Source organism: Fundulus heteroclitus, unplaced genomic scaffold (assembly GCF_011125445.2).
Source record: "Fundulus heteroclitus isolate FHET01 unplaced genomic scaffold, MU-UCD_Fhet_4.1 scaffold_39, whole genome shotgun sequence".
Taxonomy (NCBI): domain Eukaryota; kingdom Metazoa; phylum Chordata; class Actinopteri; order Cyprinodontiformes; family Fundulidae; genus Fundulus; species Fundulus heteroclitus.
This window is the reverse complement of record NW_023396803.1, coordinates 2004029-2027095: the sequence shown is the minus strand read 5'-3', so window position 1 is coordinate 2027095 and position 23067 is coordinate 2004029. Positions and strand designations below refer to the sequence as shown.

The window sequence follows — 23067 nt, the reverse complement described above, 5'->3', positions numbered from 1 at the left end:
GTCGAACCCGTTCCTTTTTGTCCCGGCGGTTCTGGTGGCCCTCCATGTCCCAAGACGTCAAGGATTTTGTTCTCTCGTGTCCCATGTGCGCTCAAAGCAAACCCTCAAACCGGCCACCTGCGGGTCTCCTTCAGCCTCTGCCTGTCCCAGAGCGCCCCTGGTCCCATATCGCCCTGGACTTTGTTACCGGGCTTCCCTCGTCTCAAGGTATGACAGTCATTTTAACAGTAATCGACCGTTTCTCCAAGGCCTGTCATCTCATACCCCTCAGAAAACTACCCTCAGCTCTTCAAACGGCCCAGCTCCTGGTCAAACATGTATTCCGCCTACACGGAATCCCACAGGAGGTTCTGTCTGACCGTGGTCCCCAATTCATATCGCGGGTATGGAAGGAGTTTGCCGTGGCCCTGGGGGCCCGGTATACCCTAACCTAAGCTGGAGACCGCCCTCCGCTGCCTCACCTCACAGAACCCATCTGACTGGAGCAAATATCTACCCTGGGTAGAATATGCACACAACAGCCATGTCTCCGCCGCAACAGGAATGTCCCCCTTTGAGGTCTCTCTGGGTTACCAGCCACCACTACTCCCCGATGACAGCAGACAGATCGCCGTACCCTCAGTAAAGGACCACATCGACCGCTGCAAACGTTACTGGTCCCAAACCATCCAGGCCTTAAAGGACACCGCCGAGAATAACCGCAGGTTCGCTGACCGTAAACGCATCCCAGCCCCGAGTTATCAACCAGGTCAACAAGTCTGGCTCTCCACCCGTGACCTCCCCTCCCGAGCAGCCTCACGCAAACTGTCCCCACGATTCACGGGCCCCTACGAGATAACCTCCATACCCAGCCCCACGACTGTCCGTCTCCGCCTCCCATCCCACTCCCGAGTTCATCCCACGTTCCATGTCTCTCAGATCAAGCCAGTCAACTTCAGCCCCTTGTGCCCTCCGGCCGAACCCCCACCACCCTCCCAGGACCATCATGGACGTCAGATCCAACGGATCGTGGCCTCCCGTCGACGAGGTAAGGGGTTCCAGTATCTCGTCGACTGGGTGGGCCGCGGTCCCGAGGATCGGTCCTGGATCCCGGGCTCCGCCATCCCGGACCGCTCATTCATTGACTCGTTTCTCTCCTCTCGTCCGTCTACGTCCTCCTCTGGGCCGCCAGGTGGCGATCCTTGAGGGGGGGGTGGTGTCAGGACTCAGCTGGCAGGGCCATGCAGCCTGTTGCCATCTTTGCTTCGTCCACAGGTGTTCGCGGTTGGCTGGTGGGCGGAGTAGGCGCACCTGCAGCTCGTCAGCAGCACCGGAGCTGCACTATAAGATCTGCACTCGGACAGCGGGTGGATGCCTGAGTGTTACCGTTGTGGTATGCCTACCAGCCTCGACCTCACGCCATTTAGACTTTGCTCCCTCGCTAAACCGCTACCCTTTGTGTCTCCCAGGTACCTCCTCGTGCTCCTTCGTCCTCCTTCGAGCTCCTCAGTCCTTCTCGTGTCGCTTCTTGGGATTTCCCCGTTCATCTTGAGTGGAGCCTTGCTTCTCGGACGAGACGCACTCCCGACGACTCCCAGGTTCCATCCGCTGTCCTGAATCCTCCGGTGCTGCTCGGACCTCTCGCCCCGCTCTCAGCCGCCCGGACACCTTCGACCAACATTCAGCTGAGTCCACACTGCCGTCCTCCCCGGTCGGGTTTCTTGCACCTCGTGGTAAGCTTACGTTCCCCTGAATACTTTCCTTAGGGCTTTCCCTTCCCATAATTAACGTTCTCCCTTTACCTCTAGATCGACCTGGTCCCCGCCGCCCGAGTTCCTGCCCGAGTATCTTCCAGCCCGCAGATTAGCTTCGCCGCCTAGCATTCTCGCCTGTGTAAACAATAAACCTTTTAAACTTACCTGTCGTTACCGAGTGTGTTTCTGCATGTGGGCCCGACATCTCAAGGCAAACATGACAATCTGTAGTGAAAAATGTTTTTTTTTAACCTACCGGGCAGGTCTTCCTCTCTGCTGAGACGCGGTCTGTGCCCGACGCCGCTTTGTGCTGTTGCACAAACATGTCTGAACATCCATCCATCCATCCATCCATTTTCTGACCCGCTTAACCCCTCATGGCATCACGGGCGTTGCTGAAGCCTTTTTCCCAATCTAAAATAATTGTAGCCGTCCAGTGGTTTCATGGCTTTCGTGCTCTCTTGTGTGTACTGACCTGCCGTGTTTATAAGGCAGCTGTATGTCGCAGTACGAAACCCTTGGCCAGCATTTCACAGACTCGCTCCGTCCCTTCAGGCTTTTGCTGTGTAGATCTGGCAATCTGATACCATCAACGATAAACTTACTCTTAAAACGATCTTGTGATACGTTATCTAAAGAAGAAAAATACGTGGAGAACTCGTCAGTTTCTCTGTTTGCGTCCGCCATTGTGTTCGCCTTTAATTGCCTACCAGTTCGGCGCGCATGCGCGAAAAACCCGCATCAAAACAATATCAGTGAACTACCCTATTTGTTCAATGGGAAGGACAATAGAAAACTGAAGCATGTTACATAAGCTTCCTCCAATTCTTTTTTAAATGCAAGAACAACGCCCCCCACCCCTACATAAAACACCCACACACTTTCAAAATAAAAGACCTTCATTTTTACCAGCGCCCTGCGATAGACTGGCGACCTGTCCAGGTGAACCCTGCCTCTCACCCACTGACAGCTGGAGATAGGCACCAGCACCCCTCGTGACCACACAAGGGATAGACTTATTAGAAAATGGATGGATGGAATTTTACCAGCAATCTGTAATATATTAGTAAAATTTAAAGCGAAGCACGATATAGTTTTATCTGATGGCTTTTTCTAAGGATATACACTCACCGGCCACTTTATTAGGTACACCTGTCCAACTGCTCGTTAACACTTAATTTCTAAGCAGCCAATCACATGGAGGCAACTCAGTGCATTTAGGCATGTAGACATGGTCAAGAGAATCTGCTGCAGTTCAAACCGAGCATCAGTATGGGGAAGAAAGGTGATTTGAGTGACTTTGAACATGGCATGATTGTTGGTGCCAGAAGGGCTGGTCTGAGTATGTCAGAAACTGCTAATCTACTGGGATTTTCACGCACAACCATCTCTAGGGTTTACAGAGAATGGTCCGAAAAAGAAAAAACATCCAATGAGCGGCAGTTCTGTGGGCGGAAATGCCTTGTTGATGCCAGAGGTCAGAGGAGTATGGCCAGACTGGTTCGAGCTGATAGAAGGGCAACAGTGACTCAAATAACCACCCGTTACAACCAAGGTGGGCAGAAGAGCATCTCTGAACGCACAGTACGTCGAACTTTGAGGCAGATGAGCTATAGCAGCAGAAGACCACATCGGGTGCCACTCCTTTCAGCTAAGAACAGGAAACTGAGGCTACAATTTGCACAAGCTCATCGAAATTGGACAATAGAAGATTGGAAAAACATTGCCTGGTCTGATGAGTCTCGATTTCTGCTGCGACAGTCGGATGGTAGGGTCAGAATTTGGCGTCTACAACATGAAAGCATGGATCCATCCTGCCTTGTATCAACGGTTCAGGCTGGTGGTGGTGGTGTCATGGTGTGGGGAATATTTTCTTGGCACTCTTTGGGCCCCTTGGTACCAATTGAGCATCGTTGCAACGCCACAGCCTACCTGAGTATTGTTGCTGACCATGTCCATCCCTTTATGACCACAATGTACCCAACCCATGATGGCTACTTTCAGCAGGATAATGCGCCATGTCATAAAGCTGGAATCATCTCAGACTGGTTTCTTGAACATGACAATGAGTTTGCTGTACTCAAATGGCCTCCACAGTCACCAGATCTCAATCCAATAGAGCATTTTTGGGATGTGGTGGAACGGGAGATTCGCATCATGGATGTGCAGCCGACACATCATGTGTGATGCCATCATGTCAATATGGACCAAACTCCCTTAGGAATGCTTCCAGCACCTTGTTGAATCTATGCCACGAAGAATTGAGGCCGTTCTGAAGGCAAAAGGGAGTCCAACCCGTTACTAGCATGGGGTACCTAATAAAGTGGCCGGTGAGTGTATATGGCAATACAGTGTACACAGTTTATTTAAAAGGATTAAGAAGGTGTACATTAAAATAAATCATATGTTGAAAGGCAGTGTTGCTGCCTGAACGCGTTCATTAAACAAAAGTTCATGAACTCGTTCGTATTTTGGGCGAACGTGAACTGAACATACTGTATTACTGTGTGATGAACGTTATTGTGAACTCAGACATTCTGGTGTCTGTGAACGGCACGCTCTCTCGGTTCAACTTCGTTCAATAGGTTGCCAAATTTCTATAGAGCCCTCCAGGCGAAACCCCGGCTAAATCACACCGTAAACAGGCCTTAATATGTAGCGGGAAAAACACCCAATCTGGCAACACCAGCTACCAGTGTCGTAGCCTACAGCCGCGTGCGTCATCAAAACAAAATGCAGCGTGGAAGCCACAGCAGCATGGAGGCGACCGTGGAGCCGACAAAGCAGCAGTATGATCACTTAAAACAGTTTTATGACCAGGTGGCAACAATCTTACATTTCTCTGCAAACTTTGCCCGCCGGCTTTCAGTAAAAAAATCCGCACTTCAGTAACATCCAAAGCAAATCTGAAACGGCATATAGAACTAAAGCACCTGGCTAGCCTCTCAAGGTATGTGCAAGCAACTAAAAAAACAAAAGACAGTCAGGACAGATCCTCGAGCCAAATTCCAATAACTGCGTACAGTAGCGGCTCCGTTGTCATCTCCCAGCCGCAGGTGAACAACATGGTGGTGCAGTTTATTGTTGGAGACCTGCAGCCTTTGAGCAAAGTGGAAAGCCCAGCGTTCATAAACTTAGTTAAGGGGTTGCAGCCATCCAGACAGGTGCCATCAAGAAAACAAGTACAAACACTGTTAAATAAAAAATTTAAAGAAAACATATCTGAACTTAAAAGTGAACTGTCTGAGATCGATGCTGTGTGCACAACAGCAGATTGCTGGTCAGCTGTGAACAAGGCATTTATGGGAATCACTATCCACTGGCTAAACAAAACTGACGTGTCTAAAAGACACTCTGCAGCAATGGCATTTCGTCGGATTAAAGGAGCACATACACATGATGTGTTGGCAAGATTATTGTCAGATGTTAATAAAGAATTCAAAATCCACAACAAGGTTGTGTGTACAGTAACAGACAATGCTGCAAATTTTGTCAAAGCGTTCAACTGTTTTGGGATGGATGATGTTATTGATACTGAAGTGCCAGAGACAGTTGAAACTGAAAGTGAAGATGACAGTGAACCAGTATCAGCCTTTTCTGCTGCCAATGAGAGCTAAGATGAGGATGAGCAGATGGAGCCTGAGCCTCTCTCAGATCTGCATCATCCCTCTCTCCCCCCACACAGAAGGTGCATGGCCCACACCTTGAATCTAGTGGCCAAAGATTCGGAAAAAGTAACTGAAAAACGCTACAAAACAATGTCGAGGGCTGTTTTTACAAAAGCATCTGCTCTGTGGAACCTGGTTAAGCGAAGTACAAAGGCTTCTGATGTTGTGGAGGAAAAGCTTGGGATTGGCTTTGTTGAGCCAAATGATGGAATTCAGTATTTCTTGCCATGGAGCGACTATCTCGCATAGCAACACTAACTACCAAGGTAGAAATGAATGTGGCTGAGGTAACCCCTGAAAATGATGTCACTCCCCTACATGACGAGCTAATTTTGCCCACTGTGAGTGATGAGTTTGGCTTTTGCCAATTCTCTCCACAGGAAGTCAACCTCATACACAAGTTTGTGGATGTGATGAGGCCATTAGCACTTGCACTTAACATCCTCCAAGCAGAGAAGAACATCTTTATTGGCTACCTGGCTCCAACCATTGTGCTGCTGCAATGTGATATGAATGACCTGTTGGATGAGAGCAAAAAGCCCACTGCAGCAGATGGTCTCATTACATGCCGACCCCTCATAAAGAGTATCTTGGAGTCACTGAGCAGAAGGCTGGCAGGTCTTCTGGAGAAGAGGGACCACATACTCTCCGCTATGCTGGTGCCAAGATTCAAGCTAGACTGGGTCCAGGATGAGGAAAAAAGTAAGCAGTACAGATTGATGCTGAAAAGAGAATTTCAAACCTTTAACTCTGATGACTCAGCTGCAAGAGACTCAGGTCAAGCCCAGTCCAGTGGTAAAAGTGACAAGAAAGATCCTGCAGCATCATTCTTCAGATTTAACAAAAATCCTCAGGTTTTTCAAAAATCTGAAGTGGACACCTATTTGGATGCCCCAACCACAGATGGGTTTGATGAATTCATGCAGTTTGCAAAGCTCAGAAGGCTGTTCATAAAAGACAACACTGCCCTGCCCTAAAGCGCTCCAGTAGAGAGGCTCTTTAGCATCGGTGATCTAATACTCAGGTAAGAATAAAGTGTGATTATATTACATTATTATCCTTTGGTAATAAGCACAGTAAATACCCAGCCTCAATCATAGTTCTTGGTGATATTATTCTAATTCGGGTTTTCAATAGGCTATACAAATTAGGTCAAATTATGTCAGTGATTGTGTCAGTTCACAGTTGCTTTAATACAGATTAAGTGTTACCATTTTTGCCATAATAATCATGATGTTCAAATTTCTTGTTATCTCATTCAGACCGAGGAAAAACCGGCTGGGAGATGCCAACTTTGAGAAGCAGCTGATCTTGAATGCCAGCAAAAAGATTTGAAGGTGTTATGCCAGAAGCTGGTTGAATATGCTTATTATTATTATTAATTATAATTTGGTATTATAATTTAAATAATAAATCATTCAACTCAAAATTCCGCTATAACACAATATAGTTCAAATGGTGGTGATGTTAGCTATAAGCTTGTAAGAATTTATACCACTAATGCATTAGTTAATTTGCTGTTATGAACTCATTTATGCTGGAATAAATGATCTGGTCGGACTTTTAACCGACGAGGTTTATCCAGCAGGCTGTGAGAACCCCAATGTAACTGCAATTAGAGTTTAAATCCGTAATCCTTATCACCATCCAATGATATGTTTCTGTATTAATATCAGATGTTAACTCCAAAGGAGGTTAGCTCTGAATTCTGAATAGCCACGCAACTGTGAATTAGATTGAACACAAAACAATGTCTATTCCGCAGTCGTTGGTTTTATTGAACCAAAAGCAATTCCCTGTTACAGTAATTCTCTGATTCAACAACTTTGGAATTCTTACTCACTACTAAAACTAAACATGCAAAATATATATGTGGAAATAAAAGAACAAAACAAAAATAAACAATGGATTAAAATGAGCGGTTAGCAGATCTTAACTCAACTCACAGTTGTTTAACACCGCCCTCAAAACACCGGCATTTGACGTATCAGCATTGACAGACAGAACAGCTTCGGGAATCTCACTGGACGCTTTGATGTCTTACAAAAGCTAGTTCAGCTAAGCTCCCTACAGTTCAGATACACGTCACCCTCCCAAGATGGCTGCTACGATGACGTATGGTCTACCAATTTACGTGATGCGTGAGGGGAGGTCCTAATGACGTAACCACGCTTACGCTGATGGGATAATGCCTCGCTTCAAATGACTCCAAACTGGGAGTTTAAGCAAAGACCGCGAATTGGGCTCGGACAAAGAGATTAAACTGGTAAGAAGAAGCGAAAAGAGAGAGGGGGAAAGCAGGGAAGAAGAAAAGAACTGAAGCAGTGACCCACGGCGGGGTTATTGATGAATCACAAATTAACACAGCAAAATCAATTGTAAAATGCATGCACATACAAAGAAAACATTCAGCAAAATAATTCCCACTTCGTCGTGCATTAAAAGCATTAACCGGCACCTACAAAGTTCTAACGTCTGCCCAGGCACTTCTAAACACCCTATGGATGAAAAATAAATAAAAGGGGAGAACCCCGTTACTTTGAGGTGGTCCCGAATGAAAGTCCCGGCTTCGGGTTCGTGAGCGCTCGGAATAACACGGCGTCCTGAACGCACCAGAGCGGGCAGCAGCAGGAACAGGCGAGAAGGCTCTTTCGTCTCTTCCTCCGGGTTCACAGTCGCGTTTGCTCGGCCCAGCAAAGCGTAGTCCTCTTTCGATCACTGGGAGATAAGGCGGCTTCCAGTATTTGATCAGAGGGAATTAAAAGTACCTTTTTAAGTCGACCTCCTGTCTACACAGGGAATAGTTTTGCTCCGAAAAATCTCGGTCCAGCGAGAAACTCGAGCACGTGGCGTGGGATTGCCCCAACGGAGTGAAACAGCTGTGTGTCTTCTCGGGTTGGCAGGGCGCCAGGGAAGAAGGCAGATTGTCCTGCGTGGCCGAGTTTTATCAACTTTTGCCTAGCAATGTTATCTCTCCGCTCCGTTGTTAGGGCGGCAGCCATTTTGGGCTGCGTTGCATGATGGGAGTTGGTGGCCATTTTGACCACATTGCATCATGGGTAATGCGGTCCGTTACGTCCCGAATTAATGACGTTTTTGTCACGTCATGTAATGGAAAGGTATGCAGATCTTAACTTAACTCACAGTTGTTTAACACTGCCCTCAAAACACCGGCATTTGACGTATCAGCATTGAGAGACAGAACAGCTTTGGGAATCTCACTGGACGCTTTGATGTCTTACACAAGCTAGTTCAGCTAAGCTCCCTACAGTTCAGATACACGTCACCCTCCCAAGATGGCTGCTACGATGACGTATGAGGGGAGGTCCTAATGACGTAACCACGCTTACGCTGATGGGATAATGCCTCGCTTCGAGAGGGCGCGGCTAACTGGGAGTTTAAGCAAAGACCGCGAATAGACCCTTTTCACATGACGTCACTCAACTTCCGTTTTGAAGCGGAGCAGGGTATCTTTACTTCCGGCTGCATGCTTTTACATAGAAAATTCGGGAGGTGAAGACGTGTTTCACTGATAATCAGCGCGATTTCATAAGGTAAGACTGAGACCACAATGTGTCGCATTGACTATCTTTATTTTCCTTAGTATTGGTAGCGATCATTGCTGTTATATAGATGCTTTGATTGGGACAGTAACATGAAGATCAAAGCTAACATGGAGCAGCTTGTTAGCTTACTTTACCTGTCATTAATCTGATGTAGATGTTATAAAATGATTACTGTAGCTTTGCTATTATATAAATAAATCTTGTTCACTGAGTGAAAAAAAGGCAAGGCAAGGCAAATTTATTTATATAGCACAATTCAGTACAGAGACAATGCAAAGTGCTTTACATGATTAAAATATAGGAAAATAAAACAGAATAAAAGCAAGCAGGGATAGTGTAGAAACAAAAAAGAACATTTGAAAACAGTAAAACATTTTAACTTGAACATTCAAAGGCAATTCTAAACAAATGTGTTTTTAATCTCGATTTAAAGGAACTCAGGCTTTCTGCACTTTTACAGTTTTCTGGAAGTTTGTTCCAGATAATTGGAGCATAGGAACTAAATGCTGCTTCTCCTTGTTTAGTTCTGGTTCTAGGTATACAGAGTAGGCTGGAGCCAGAAGACCTGAGTGGTCTGGAGGGTTTATACGCTGATAACAAGTCTGTGATGTATTTAGGTGCTAAGCCATTTAGAGATTTATAGACTAACATAAGTATTTTAAAGTCTATTCTCTGAGATACAGGGAGCCAGTGTAAGGACTTTAGAACTGGGGTGATGTGCTCTACTTTCTTAGTCTTAGTGAGGACGCGGGCAGCAGCGTTCTGGATCAGCTGCAGCTGTCTGATCCACTTTTTAGGCAGACCTGTGAAAACACCGTTGCAGTAATCAATTCTACTAAAAATAAACGCATGGATTAGTTTTTCCAGATCCTGCTGAGACATCAGTCCTTTAATCCTAGAAATGTTCTTCAGGTGGTAGAAAGCTGACCTTGTAATTGTCTTTAGATGCTTTTGGAGGTTCAGGTCTGAGTCCATCACTACTCCCAGATTTCGGGCCTGATCAGTGGTTTTTAGCTGAAGCAGCTGGAGCTGTGTGCTAACTTTTGATCTCTCCTCTATTGGTCCAAATATTATTACTTCTGTTTTGTTTTTGTTCAACTGAAGAAAATTTTGACACATCCATGCATTGATTTCTTCTAGGCATTTACTCAGTGCTTGAACTGGTTTATAGTCACCTGGTGACATGGTGATGTAGAGCTGTGTGTCGTCTGCATAATTATGGTAGCTGATATTGTTATTTTTTATTATCTGGGCTAGAGGGAGCATGTAGATATTGAAGAGGAGGGGACCCAGGATGGACCCTTGGGGAACCCCAAATGTGATTTTTGTCATCTGGGATGTAAAGTTACCTACTGATACAAAAAATTCCCTGTCCTTTAAGTAGGATTTAAACCAGTGGAGAGCTGTACCAGAGAGGCCGACCCAGTTCTCCAGGCGTTCTAACAGAATGGAGTGATCGACAGTATCAAATGCTGCACTGAGGTCCAATAGTACCAGCACGGTGGTTCTTCCACAGTCTGTATTTATATGGATGTCATTAAAAACCTTGATAAGGGCGGTCTCTGTACTGTGGTGAGCACGGAAGCCTGACTGGAAAACGTCAAAGCGGCTGGTCGTTGTTAAGAAGGTGTTTAATTGTTGAAATACAGCTTTTTCAATAATCTTACTGATAAAGGGGAGGTTTGAGATGGGCCTGTAGTTCTGGAGTAGAAGTTTGTCTAAATTGTTCTTTTTCAGCAGTGGTTTGATAATTGCTGTTTTTAGGCACTGGGGGAAAACACCTGACAGAAGGGACGTGTTTATTATCTGGGTCAAATCAGACGCTATGACAGGTAAAACTTTCTTAAGGAAAACTGTGGGTAGAACATCAAGGCAGCTGGAGGAGGAACTTAACTGCTGAATGATCTGCTCTAAGCTTTTGTGGTTTATTTCGCTGAAATGGGACATTTTGTCAGAAATAGTTCCAGCTGAATAAAGCATTGGTTCTGGTGTTGATATGGTAGTACAAAGTGATCCTCTAATTTTTAGGATTTTTTCAGTAAAGAAGTTAGCAAATTCGTTGCAGGCCCTGGTGGAGTGGAGTTCGGAAGTCACGGACACAGTAGGATTTGTTAACCTGTCGACTGTGGAAAATAAGACACGAGCATTATTAATGTTTTTCTTGATGATCTCAGAGAAGAAAGATTCTCTTGCATTTTTCAGTTGTAAGTTATATCTGTAAAGTCTCTCTTTATAGATGTCATAGTGAACCAGGAGTCTATTCTTTCTCCACCTGCGTTCAGCTTTTCGACATTCCCTTTTTTCACTTCTAACTGATGGAGCATTTCTCCAAGGAGATTTTTTCTTCCCGGAAAAAAACTTCACTTTGACTGGAGCAATGCAGTTAATGATGTCTGAGACTTTAGACAGAAAGTTATCTACTAGCTCATCTACTGAGTTGCAGCCCAAGGTTGAAGTAGCAGAGTAAGCTTGAATAACATTTTCTGTGGCATTGTCCTTAAAGGTGCGTTTTCTTACGATGTCCCTTTGGCTAAATGAGTCACTGGTAATGATACATTCAAAGGTAACAGAGAAGTGATCGGATAAGGCAACATCAGTTACATTGACCTGTGAAATCTTTAGACCTTTAGTGATGATCAAGTCTAAAATATGTCCCTGTTTGTGTGTTGGCTGTTTAACATGTTGAGTTAAACCAAAGTTTCTAAGTGTGTCACACAGTTCTTTTGCACTTCTGTCTTCAGGGTTGTCAACGTGAAAGTTGAAGTCTCCAACAATAATTAAACAGTCATAATCAACACATATCACAGACAGCAGGTCACTAAAATCATTAAAAAAGTTTGATGTGGACTTAGGAGGCCTGTAAACATTCAGAAACATAGTTCGTACCGGACCCTTTACCTGGAGAGCCAAATGTTCAAAAGAGTCAAATTTTCCTAAAAACACCTTTTTACACTTTAGTGAATCATTAAACAATGTTGCTACTCCTCCACCTTTCCTTTGCTGTCTGCTCTCACAAAGGAAATTGTAGTTTGGAGGAGTCGACTCCATCAGTATAGCTGCTTCACTAAATTCATGCAGCCATGTTTCTGTTAAAAACATTACATCAAGATTATTGTCAATAATGAAGTCATTAATTAAAAGGGATTTTCCTGACAGAGATCTAATATTTAATAAACCCAGTTTATATGACTTAGTGGTTGATGATGTCTCTGTGACAGGTTGCATCTGACAGTTTATGATTTTTAAGTATTTGTTCCTGTTTATCCTTTTGTTTTTCTTATTTCTGCCACGTATTATCACAGATATTCCATAATCTCCGGCGAAAGGCCCCGGCTGATGCTGGGAACTCTCATGTCTGATAAACGTGTGGCCAGGGCCCAATCTGTATCACAGCGAAGTAATTTGGAGTTCCTCAGTACCAGAGTGTTCTGTGATACGTGGAGGAGGAGGATCTGAGGCTCTGAGGCCTTTGGAGAATCCTGGTTTATTCACAGCAGAATGGCTATGTGGAGAGGATGTCATCTGTAGGCCAATCTTAAATACTTTGTTCATGTTATGAGAAAATTCCTGAAAAGGAACTTCTGGGCTTTGTGGAGAAGAAGGGGAGGCGGGTCCAGTCTGGACCGGTGTTTGTGAAGATGGAGGTTCTTGGTCCTTTCGTTGTCCTGCTGAGATCTGGGATGAATCGTCCTGTAGCTCTGACGAAGCCTCTTTCTGTGTCATCTTTCTGGCCATCTTTATCTTGGCTTGTTCGGGCTGCACTGGGCTTATCATTTGTTTTGGCACTGGATGTTCTTTGTTTTGGGACAAAGCTGATGACGTATGGTTCACAGAATAGAAGATGTTTGAAATCAGCCGTTTTGCACCTGACCTATTTAGAGAGAAACGATCTCTGTTGAACAGATGTCTTCTTTCCCAAAATATGTTAAAGTTGTCTATGAAGGTTACAGTTGTTTCTTTGCATGTTTTTTCCAGCCATTTGTTTAGCATCAGAATTCTGGAAAAAATCTCGTCTCCGCAGTTAGCGGGTGGGTGAGGCCCGCTAAGAAGAACCTTGACATTCAGGCCATCAACAAGTTTCAACAAACGAATGTAATCCTCTTTTAATACTTCTGATTTTCTTATATGGTTGACGTCCTTCAGGGCTTCAGCTTGTATTATGAGGTTTTCCAAGGTCGGACGTTTTCTCAAGATCCTTGGAAGGTCTGTCTGAAGGATGTCTGTTAAATCAGACACCAGGCCACAGTTCCCGTCGTTATAAATCAACACCTCTGTATTTTTCTTGTTACAGAAATGTTTAATCCCCCTTACAGAACCATTGCATAATATCAGGGTCCTTGGCCCTGTGGCATGTCTTTTCTCTGATGTCTTAGAACGAAAATCGTTGACATACCTCTGGTTTTTGTCCTCCTGGGTCACATTTTGGAGCGGAGCGAATCTGTTTCGTAAAGGAATTCCAGCATTTCCAGTAGGTTTACTCCTATCATTTGTTGTGGGAACAGCCCGCTGTTGTTTCACTTGTCCTGGGACATCTCTCTGTAGTCTCGGCCAGTTTTCTTTGTCTAGGCGTGGGGTTCGTTGGTCCTTTGGTCTTGCACCCGGAGTGGTCCAGGGATTCTCATTTTCCTCAGGGAACTGTTTGTTCGCTGAGTCGCTGGGCTGGTGGTCACCGCTCGGAATCACGGGCAGGGTCGTATCATTTCCATTCGCGGCGTTTACATCATAATTCACTTCAAGTCGACAGATTTTCAGTTCCATAACAGCTATCTTCTGTAAAAGCTTGTCAAAGTCCATTGTGTTGAAGGAAGGCATCTTTTCAAAATCCAAATCAAAAAATAAGTAAAAGAAAATAAAAAGAAAATAAATAAATAAAAACTAAATCCAACTTTCTGTGGTTTAGGTTAAGAGATAAAAAGGAGATAAAAAGTAAAAGGCAGGAAAATGCAAGCAAGCAGAGAGCAGAGAAAAAAGCGTCCGAACAGGCTGAGAGGCAGATAGATAAAAGACATTTATCTGCTACATTGTTCCCCTTACTTGAATATGGTGACGTGTTATATATATTTGCAGTCACTGAATTAAAAAGATCTTATTCCATTTGAATCTTTTTGTTCATTCCTAAAAAAAATTACCGTGGGTCTATTGGACAGTACTTCTGTTTGTGTATTATAATGAATTTTTTTCATAATATTATTTGCACTTACATTAATGCACTTTTTTTTAGTTTTTGTGCAAAATACTGTATATTTTAAGTAGAAGCCTGAAATTGTTTTATTATACTGTATTAGTAATGACATGTGCTGCTGACCTCTTAGTCAGATCAACCTTTAAAAAAAGAGATCTTAATCTCAATAGGAGTTTATCTGGTTAAGTAAAGGTTTTAAAAAGTATTATAATTAATCTATTTTTTCTCTCCTTGTGTCCATCTCTCAGCAGCATCATATCCACTAAGCATGGCTCAATCACAGAGAAACCGCTACTGCAGTGTCCCACAGTGTTCGAACAACAAAAAAAACTTTCCATATCTCAGTTTTCACGACTTCCCGGCTGATGCTGAGATTCGAGCCCGTTGGGTGACGGCAATAAGAAGAGACGAGGGGCCAAATTTTAAAATCCTTCGCAGCAGCACTTACGCCTGCAGTCAGCACTTCTCTTCCGAGGACACCTATGTTTCTGCAAGTGGTCTTTAACAAATTAAACTCCATCTTTCTTTCTTAAAGATAATTGAGTTATAAGTTTATTTAGCTTTTCCCAAGATAATTTCAGTGGCTCACCACGTAAATTTTTATTAGAGCTGTCAAAATCAATTTGTTAATGAAAAGAAATTAATCCGAAAAATTAATTAATTTCTGCACATACAAATGGTTTTTAAAAATACTCACCTGTACACTGTGATTGCACACTGTCTCTTTCTCCTGCATTGTTTACATTTCAATTGTTTACTGTTAAATCACTGCTGTAATTTACTGTAATTCTCAAGCTGTATGCAAACGGAATTTCGTTCTGTACGCACTCTGTGCATACAAAATCACAAATAAAGTTGTCTAAGTCTAATTTGTCTATGGATGAACCCAGAACCACACACAAGGGACTTAAAATGAAAGTCTTTATTTAAGGTTTGATGGGGTGGAGGGTGATGTAACCAGCGAGGTAGAACTGCACGGGAACAGGGTGATGATGTTGGCAGGAGCTGACGGCCCAGAGAGAGACTTCTTGGAACCAGGAACAGGCAGCACGGTCCACAGCTCGGCAGAGAATTGACAGTTCAGGGGAGAACCAACCAGAGCTCGGCAGCAGGCTCTTCTGTAAGGCAGAGGGGAACCGGAGCAAGGCAGCAGGATAAACAGGACAGGTAAAAGGTAAAATGGACAGAGCTGCTATGAAGTATCTATGTAATAAATAACTAAAATATACGAAGTGTGATGTCTGAAGTTTTTTTAAAATCCATGTTTTTTTTGTCAGTTCCCTGAAAAATAACAGTATAGGACACAAGGGGTTTGCCCCGACAGCAGCATAATCCATAAATACTATAATTAACTGATTATTAGTGTGCATGCAGTGTGCATTCAACATTATTGACAGCGTCTTTCTCAGTCTATGATGTCCTAAACTATCACAGTTTTAACAGGAATGGGCAGAATTATTTTATTAATTGAGGCTCCAAATCTACTGAACAGACTGAGAAACACACTGAACCCCCAGAGGAATTTTGTGGGATACTGCAAAGTCTGCAACCTCAGTAAAATACTACACAAAAAAAAAAAAAAAAAAACGGGAGGGAATGAGGCTCCTCATTTTTATTCATATAGCTGTGACCAAGAGGCCAACAGCATTGACACTGTTCTAAAACAAAGTATGAAAAGGCTCAACATTATACATCAACTATATCCCTGGTGTGACTCATTGGCTAAAAGCTGTGAAACAGAATAGCTGATATAGCAATAAAGCTAGCGTAGCAATATAATGGAGAAATAGAAAACTAATAAATGACAAAAGTCCTGTTGGTAGCATAGCTACCATTATCCTAGCATCTATGCTAACAACAGAGCTAAGAAGACAAAGCTCTTACCTTCATAATCGAAAAGGTATTGTTCCACAAAGAACTTGTCATCTTTGTCGAGTTTGGAGGCTTGTGTGGCTGAAAGCTTTTGTGCCAGTCTGTGCACGTCTCCCAAACGAAATTTGGGTGGATTGGTGAGGGACTGTGTGAATTCCCTATGTAAAAACACTGCTCGCGAAGAAAGCGGAAATAAAGATACCCTGCTTCACCGCAGAACGGAAGTTGCATGACGTCACTGTGAAAAGGGTCTATTGGGCTCGGATTGTAAAATGCATGCACATACAAAGAAAACATTCAGCAAAATAATTCCCACTTCGTCGTGGAATAAAAGCATTAACCGGCACCTACAAAGTTCTAACGTCTGCCCAGGCACTTCTAAACATCCTATGGATGAAAAAGAAATAAAAGAGGAGAACCCCTCTTTTTAGAGAATCTAATTTTCTCACTATATTGAGTTCTACTGTTCTTCAATTATGCATTATGTGTTGTCATTTCTGCTTTAACTTTCTGTTCTCTCTCTTTTCTCTTCATAGTAGGTACACCTGGTCTGGCGTTCTGTTAACTGTGACATCATCCAGAGAAGACGGCTCACCCGCTACTACCATCTAATGTAGAACAGATTACTAGATCAATGTGTGCTTCTGTGCTTTTTTGTTTCTCTTGTTGTGTCTCTGTTCTGTCTTCTGTAACCCCAGTCGGTCGAGGCAGATGACCGTTCATACTGAGCCCGGTTCTGCCGGAGGTTTTTTTTCCCGTTAATGGGTGGTTTTTCTTCCCACTGTCGCTTCATGCTTGCTCAGTATGAGGGATTGCAGCAAAGCCATGTACAATGCAGATGACTCTTCCTGTGGCTCTACGGTTCCCCAGGAGTGAATGCTGCTTGTCGGGACTTTGATGCAATCAACTGGTTTCCTTATATAGGACATTTTTGACCAATCTGTATAATCTGACCCAATCTGTATAATATGATTGAACTTGACTTTGTAAAGTGCCTTGAGATGACATGTTTCATGATTTGGCGCTATATAAATAAAATTGAATTGAATTGAATTGAACCCGGTTACTTTGAGGTCGTCCCGAATGAAAGTCCCGGCTTCGGGTTCGTGAGCGCTCGGAATAACACGGCGTCCTGAACGCACCAGAGCGGGCAGCAGCAGGAACAGGCGAGAAGGCTCTTTCGTCTCTTCCTCCGGGCTCAACAGTCGCTTGGCTCAGCCCAGCACAAGCGTAGTCCTCTTTCGATCACTGGGAGATAAGGCGGCTTCCAGTATTTGATCAGAGGGAATTAAAAGTACCTTTTTAAGTCGACCTCCTGTCTACACAGGGAATAGTTTTGCTCCGAAAAATCTCGGTCCAGCGAGAAACTCGAGCACGTGGCGTGGGATTGCCCCAACGGAGTGAAACAGCTGTGTGTCTTCTCGGGTTGGCAGGGCGCCAGGGAAGAAGGCAGATTGTCCTGCGTGGCCGAGTTTTATCAACTTTTACCTAGCAACGTTATCTCTCCGCTCCGTTGTTAGGGCGGCAGCCATTTTGGGCTGCGTTGCATGATGGGAGTTGGTGGCCATTTTGACCACATTGCATCATGGGTAATGCGGTCCGTTACGTCCCGAATTAATGACGTTTTTGTCACGTCATGTAATGGAAAGGTATATTAAATTTTGTTGTGATCTGTTTATTGGGCTGTCGAAGTACAATGTATTGCCAATGGAGATGACTATATTGATGTGCAGAGGTGAACTGCATGAAAATAACAGGGCATATCTTGTTTACAGGAAGCAAAAAACAGCAGATCCACCAGGGAGAGACCACTGTGACCGAGGATCTTCCTTCAGATAAGGGATTTTTGGGCTGGACAGAAAATAACACAGTATTATTGTAGTTATTTATGTGGACTGTAACCAGTGACAGATATTCATTCAGTTAAGGTATTTTCACTCACTGGACAGAAAGTAGAAGCACTGTCCATGGCCTTGGAACCAGACTCTGAGTCTTTTAAGTTATTGTTTTTTTTTTACTTATTCAATGGCCAACAAATTGAAAAGTGACTTGATAATGTTTAAATGTTTTGCACTTTGAATATTGCACTTTCAAGTTCAACCTTAAATTCCTACCTCAGCCTGGTCCCTCAGTTTGTGTTAGTAAAATGTTCTTGAGGGTTTTACTATTCATGTAACTTGTTTGTTAAACCTGCCTGGTATAATTTTCCAGGATTCCAGTATTCCTTTTTAGTATGTACTGAAATGGAATTTCAAATGGAAAAAATTATTAAAATTAAAAAAACATTTGCACCTTAAAGACTACTTTCCTGTTTTTCTTTTAATAATTCCTCATAAAAAAGACCATTCAAGCAGCACATTTTTCCTGATGTTTTTGAGAATATACTGTAGGGGTGAAAGCTGCAGCTGCTACTAGTGTGAAGTGAATGGACAGCAACAAAGCGTTAAAGCAACAATGGGGAAATGCTGTCCCCTCAATGCTAATGTAAACCCTGGTTGGATAAGGATTCAAAACTGGATATGAAGATTAAATCTGACGCACACTTTCAGTGTTACAACTGATAAAATAATTGCTGTCTGTGGTTCTACAGTAGGCTATGGTGTAATTGAGCAATATATGAAAAAAAAAAGAACTATGAACTAGTTCATTTTTTGGAACTGTGAACTTAGTTCAACATTTTGAATTATGAACTATGAACTGAACTAGTTCATTTTAAAATGTGTGAACTGAACTTTTAACTAGTTCACGTAGAAAAAAAACTTTCTCAACACTGTTGAAAGGAATGCAAAGGGTAAAACTGGGTCGCTTTACCATCTCTATCTGGGAGCGAGTATAAAGAGTTGGAGATTAGGGCACAAGAACTTCAGTAGGGGACAAAAAAGGGGAAATTACTGATGTCTTAATAATTAAATAAGTTTAGGTAAGGTTGGCTAGGTACATAAGGATTTTATTCCAAGTAGAGTAAAATTTGTCTTTAATGCTTCTCAGTGAGTATTTAACTTTCTCTAGCTGGATAAAATTCATGAGATCGCCAAGCCATTAGTGGACTTTTGGACTTCCAGTGCAACAGTATTCTTCTGTGTGCAATCAGTGTAGCAAAGGCTGCAACATGTTTATGCTTATTCAAAAGAGTAGCATATTTATTTTTATCAGTAACACCAAAAATGGCAGTTGCTGCATTCAGTTCAAGATTGACATTAAGTGCCCCTGATAGAGTTATATGTCATCAAGGCAGGGCATGACCAGAACATGTGGTTTAGATTAGCAGGAGAATTATGACACCTATCACACCTGATATCTTACCTAGGGTTTATTCTTGCAAGCCTTGCCTTAGAAAAGTGGACTCTGTGTACAATCTTAAACTGTATGGCACTTAATCTAGCACAGGAAGTGCTATCAATTACTCTTTGTAAAGCACTGTGCCACATGCCATCATCCATAATCTCTCCCAATTCATTCTCCCTGTCTGCTCTGTTCTTTGTTAGAGAAGTATTCCTGATAGATGAAATAAGATCACCTAGTTTTGAGATTACGCTTTTAGAGTCAATAGGGGTCTGCAGTATTTCCTCTATAACTGAGGTTCGTGAGAAGTTAGTAAAGTTATGGTCTTGATTTAAAAAAATTATTACGAATTTGAAAAAAACAAAATAGACTTGACAGAGTGAGATTACATTTTTGTATCAGACTATCAAAACTCACAAATCCCTACTAAATACAAATCTTTAAATGTGGTAATCCCTAGCCTCTGCCACATTGTGAAAGTAGGGTTGTGGTTAGCAGGGGGCTAGATAATTATTACATATGGGACTGACTGGAAGAAAATCAGAAAGCCTGTGGTTTGTTCTGAATTGAAACCATATTTTCAGGGTATTGAGAACGTCTGGGTATTAGTCTGGGAACTAGCCAGTGCTATTAGAGATGTAGAAGTACAAGATTCTGCCTCTAAGTGGCACTAGATTAGACCTGGGGAGCGATGCAAAAATAGCACTTTATGTATATTTGCTGCCCAATAATAATGACAAAGGTTTGGAAGACCTAAGCCACCCTGCTGTTTGGGTCTCTGTAAGAGTTCAAGTCTTAGCCTTGGGTTTTTATCATCCCATAAGAATGCAGTAAAAGATTCATCAATGGACTTAAAAATTATTTAGGGAGAGAAAGGGGGCTAGATGGGTACACGTATACAATTTTTGGAAGCATGTTCATTTTAATGCAGTTGACTTTACCAGACATGGGATAAGTAAAGTGTTTTCCATCTTCCTTTAAGCAATTAAATAAGTATGCCCTTTCCATTCGATAGCTTTCTCAGCTTCCAGCGAGACAACTCCCTCAGGTACCCCACTGGTAGCAGGAGAATAAATTACTTTCAAAAGTCGATGAATGTTAGTAAATGAGTGCCCTCTCACTATAAAGCCAGTCTGATCCTGATAAATCACAACATCCATTGTGGTTTCTAATTGCAAGGATGACATTTTTACATCAGTGTTTAAATGGGGAAAGGGTCGATACACACCACAGTATTTCAATCTGAAAAACTCACACAGAAAGAAAAGGCAATTAGAAGAATTTTATTGATACAATATTTTAAGAGTTTGGGGCTCAGACCTCGGCAGGAAAAATTCACGCTGAATTATACTTCAATATGCATAAGCAGGCGTATGAGAATAGGGATATTTCCCCCCAGGTCTGAAACTGGTGGTGGAGTGGAGATAAATAAAGTTTGTTCAGTCCATATGCTGAACTGTTTGAGCTAGATGTCCAACTTGATAAACACAGGTTTGCATGAACTGTCCATGATGAGCAAGCATGAAGCGACTGTGGAGAGGAAAAACTCCCCCTTGGGAAGAAACCTCTAGCAGAACCAGGCTCAACATGGTGGTCTTCTGCCGGACCGTTTTAAGGAGTGACAGGGAATTCCATAAGAGTCCAGGAGGAATTACACTCTGATAGGGACGAGGTTGAAGCAGCACCATAGGAAAGCCAGGCGAAGCTTGCTACGATGGTGGAGAAGGGGATGGAGGTGGGTTGAAACCGGTCAACAGAGTCCAAACCGGACACGCCCAGCCACCGCTTGCTCGCTGAGGAGAAGGCCGAGACGAGCATGTGGAGTTCTTTTTAAGATGAACCCTGGATGCTGATTGGCTTCGAGGAGGAGCAGTTCAAAGCTGATTGGCTTGTGTCGGAGGCGGATGAGTCCCTGATTGATGGAGGTAGGCAATAGAGTTTCTTCAGTCTGAATTTTCGCTTAAGCTGCATTTCAATCTGAAAAACTCACACAGAAAGAAAAGGCTATTAGAAGAATTTTATTGATACAATATTTTAAGAGTTTGGCGCTCAGACCTCGGCAGGAAAAATTCACACTGAATTATACTTCAATATGCATAAGCAGGCGTATGAGAATAGGGATATTTCCCCCCAAAAATTGCCGAGGTCGAGGCCGGTGTGTCTGTATGGTCGAAAGACAATGAGATTTGGATTAAAGCTAAAAACGAGACAAGTAGGATGAGTTATATAGGAAAAGTGCTGCGAAGGCAAAGAGCTGCAAAGGCTTACCAAACAGGGCCGGTTGCCGCGAAGGCCTACCAAAGTTGAGTTAGATGAATGGGGAGATAAGGTGAAGTGTATGGTAAGGTGCATGAATAGAGATGGTCAGTCTCAGGATGATACTTGGAACTGAAAGGCTTGCAAAGGGGAACGTCTGAATCGAAATACGACATTAGTGCAATGGTTCTTGCGCTTGCCAAAAGCAGGCCGAGAGATGATTTGGAGTTGCTGTTTAAGGTGAACACTGGATGATGATTGGCTTCGAGGAGGTGTGGCTCGAAGCGATTGCTCCATTGGAGGCGAACAAGCCTCTGATTGAATGGAAGTAAGCAAGAGTTCCTCGGTTGTATTTCCACCTTTAGCATCATTCAAACTAAAGACTCACAAAGAGAAAAGCGATTAGACAAATGTATTGATACTATAGAGCCACACAGTTTGACGAAGTCACGTTCCAACTCGCGTTTTAGGCTTCCAACTTAAAAGGTTTATTTCTTCAAAATAAAAATGCAAAATAAAACGGTGCAAACAATCAAAAATTCTTATAAACTAATTATATTCACTTGTCTACGTGTTCTTAATTCTTAAGAACTAAAACTGCGGTCAGAAAAGGTGAAGCTCCGTCACATCAAAACTTGTCACTTGCTTCCTGAACGTGACTGACGTGACAGCCCCTCGAACGCAGAAATAACTAAATCGCTATTGCCACCTAGAGGCAACTGGAGGTAATACACATTTCTAACACAATGAATCATATGTCAATTCTGGCACTTACATATCCGGCCCCTAATTGTCTTGTAACTAAACAAACAATTACCATAAACACAAACTATATCATTCCTAAGACATACCAACATTAAACAATTGCTTACATATCAACTGAAAACAAATTTATACAATCTTATTTTTCTTTTTTACAATGTTTTCATGTCTGGAACTCTTTTGAGCATGTTTCAAGAAGTGCATGTTCAAAGTTCAGTCTCTATTAATGTCCGATATGTCTTCGTAAACTGGAACAACATGGAGTCAGAGGTTACCAGCACATGACTCGCCGATGGAGATCAGTCTTTACCACTGTCTCATGTGGCAACCAATATGTTACATATCAGCTTCCAGTAGGAGACACAGCTTGGTGACTGGTCTCAGGAGAAGATTCGTGCTGGTCTTCAGGCGAACTTGACGAACTCTTCCCTTACTGTCCGGGATGGTCTCGACAACTCGACCCATGATCCAGGAACTTCTTGGAGCTGAATCATCAATCAGAAGCACAATGTCACCAACTGTAACATTACGCCTTGGTTGCAGCCACTTTTGCCTTTGCTGTAGGTCTGGCAAATACTCCTTGGTCCAGCGTTTCCAAAATAACTCTGCCATGTACTGGACTTGGCGCCATCTGCGTCTGGAGTAGATATCCTTGGCATTGAAAATACCTGGAGGTATGACAGGTTTAGTCTTCATCAAAAGAAGATGGTTTGGGGTAATTGCCTCCAAGTCGTAGGGATCATCCG

The 23067-nt window shown here is 43.0% G+C and overlaps 1 protein-coding gene and 1 long non-coding RNA gene across 2 annotated transcripts; both read left to right on the top strand.

Annotated features, from left to right (window-relative positions):
* Window positions 1–956: 956 nt before the first annotated feature.
* Window positions 957–1897, top strand: LOC118560120. The gene is made up of 3 exons (XM_036130855.1): window positions 957–1372; window positions 1449–1712; window positions 1788–1897. Exons 1-3 carry the CDS (start codon window positions 986–988, stop codon window positions 1857–1859), a joined length of 723 nt encoding a protein of 240 aa, XP_035986748.1. The 5' UTR covers window positions 957–985; the 3' UTR covers window positions 1860–1897.
* Window positions 1898–6379: 4482 nt separating this feature from the next.
* LOC118560123 lies at window positions 6380–18535 on the top strand. The gene is made up of 3 exons (XR_004929094.1): window positions 6380–6425; window positions 6664–6738; window positions 17797–18535. It is a non-coding gene; the product is annotated as an uncharacterized LOC118560123 (long non-coding RNA).
* The last annotated feature ends 4532 nt before the right edge of the window (window positions 18536–23067 follow it).

Bases quoted from the DNA above. Each gene is read 5' to 3' on its own strand.
- LOC118560120 (XM_036130855.1), top strand. From the start codon at position 986: ATGGACGTCAGATCCAACGGATCGTGGCCTCCCGTCGACGAGGTAAGG. The intron at 1,373-1,448 runs GTATGCCTACCA...TGTGTCTCCCAG, and splicing joins GCCTGAGTGTTACCGTTGTG to GTACCTCCTCGTGCTCCTTC. The intron at 1,713-1,787 runs GTAAGCTTACGT...CTTTACCTCTAG, and splicing joins CGGGTTTCTTGCACCTCGTG to ATCGACCTGGTCCCCGCCGC.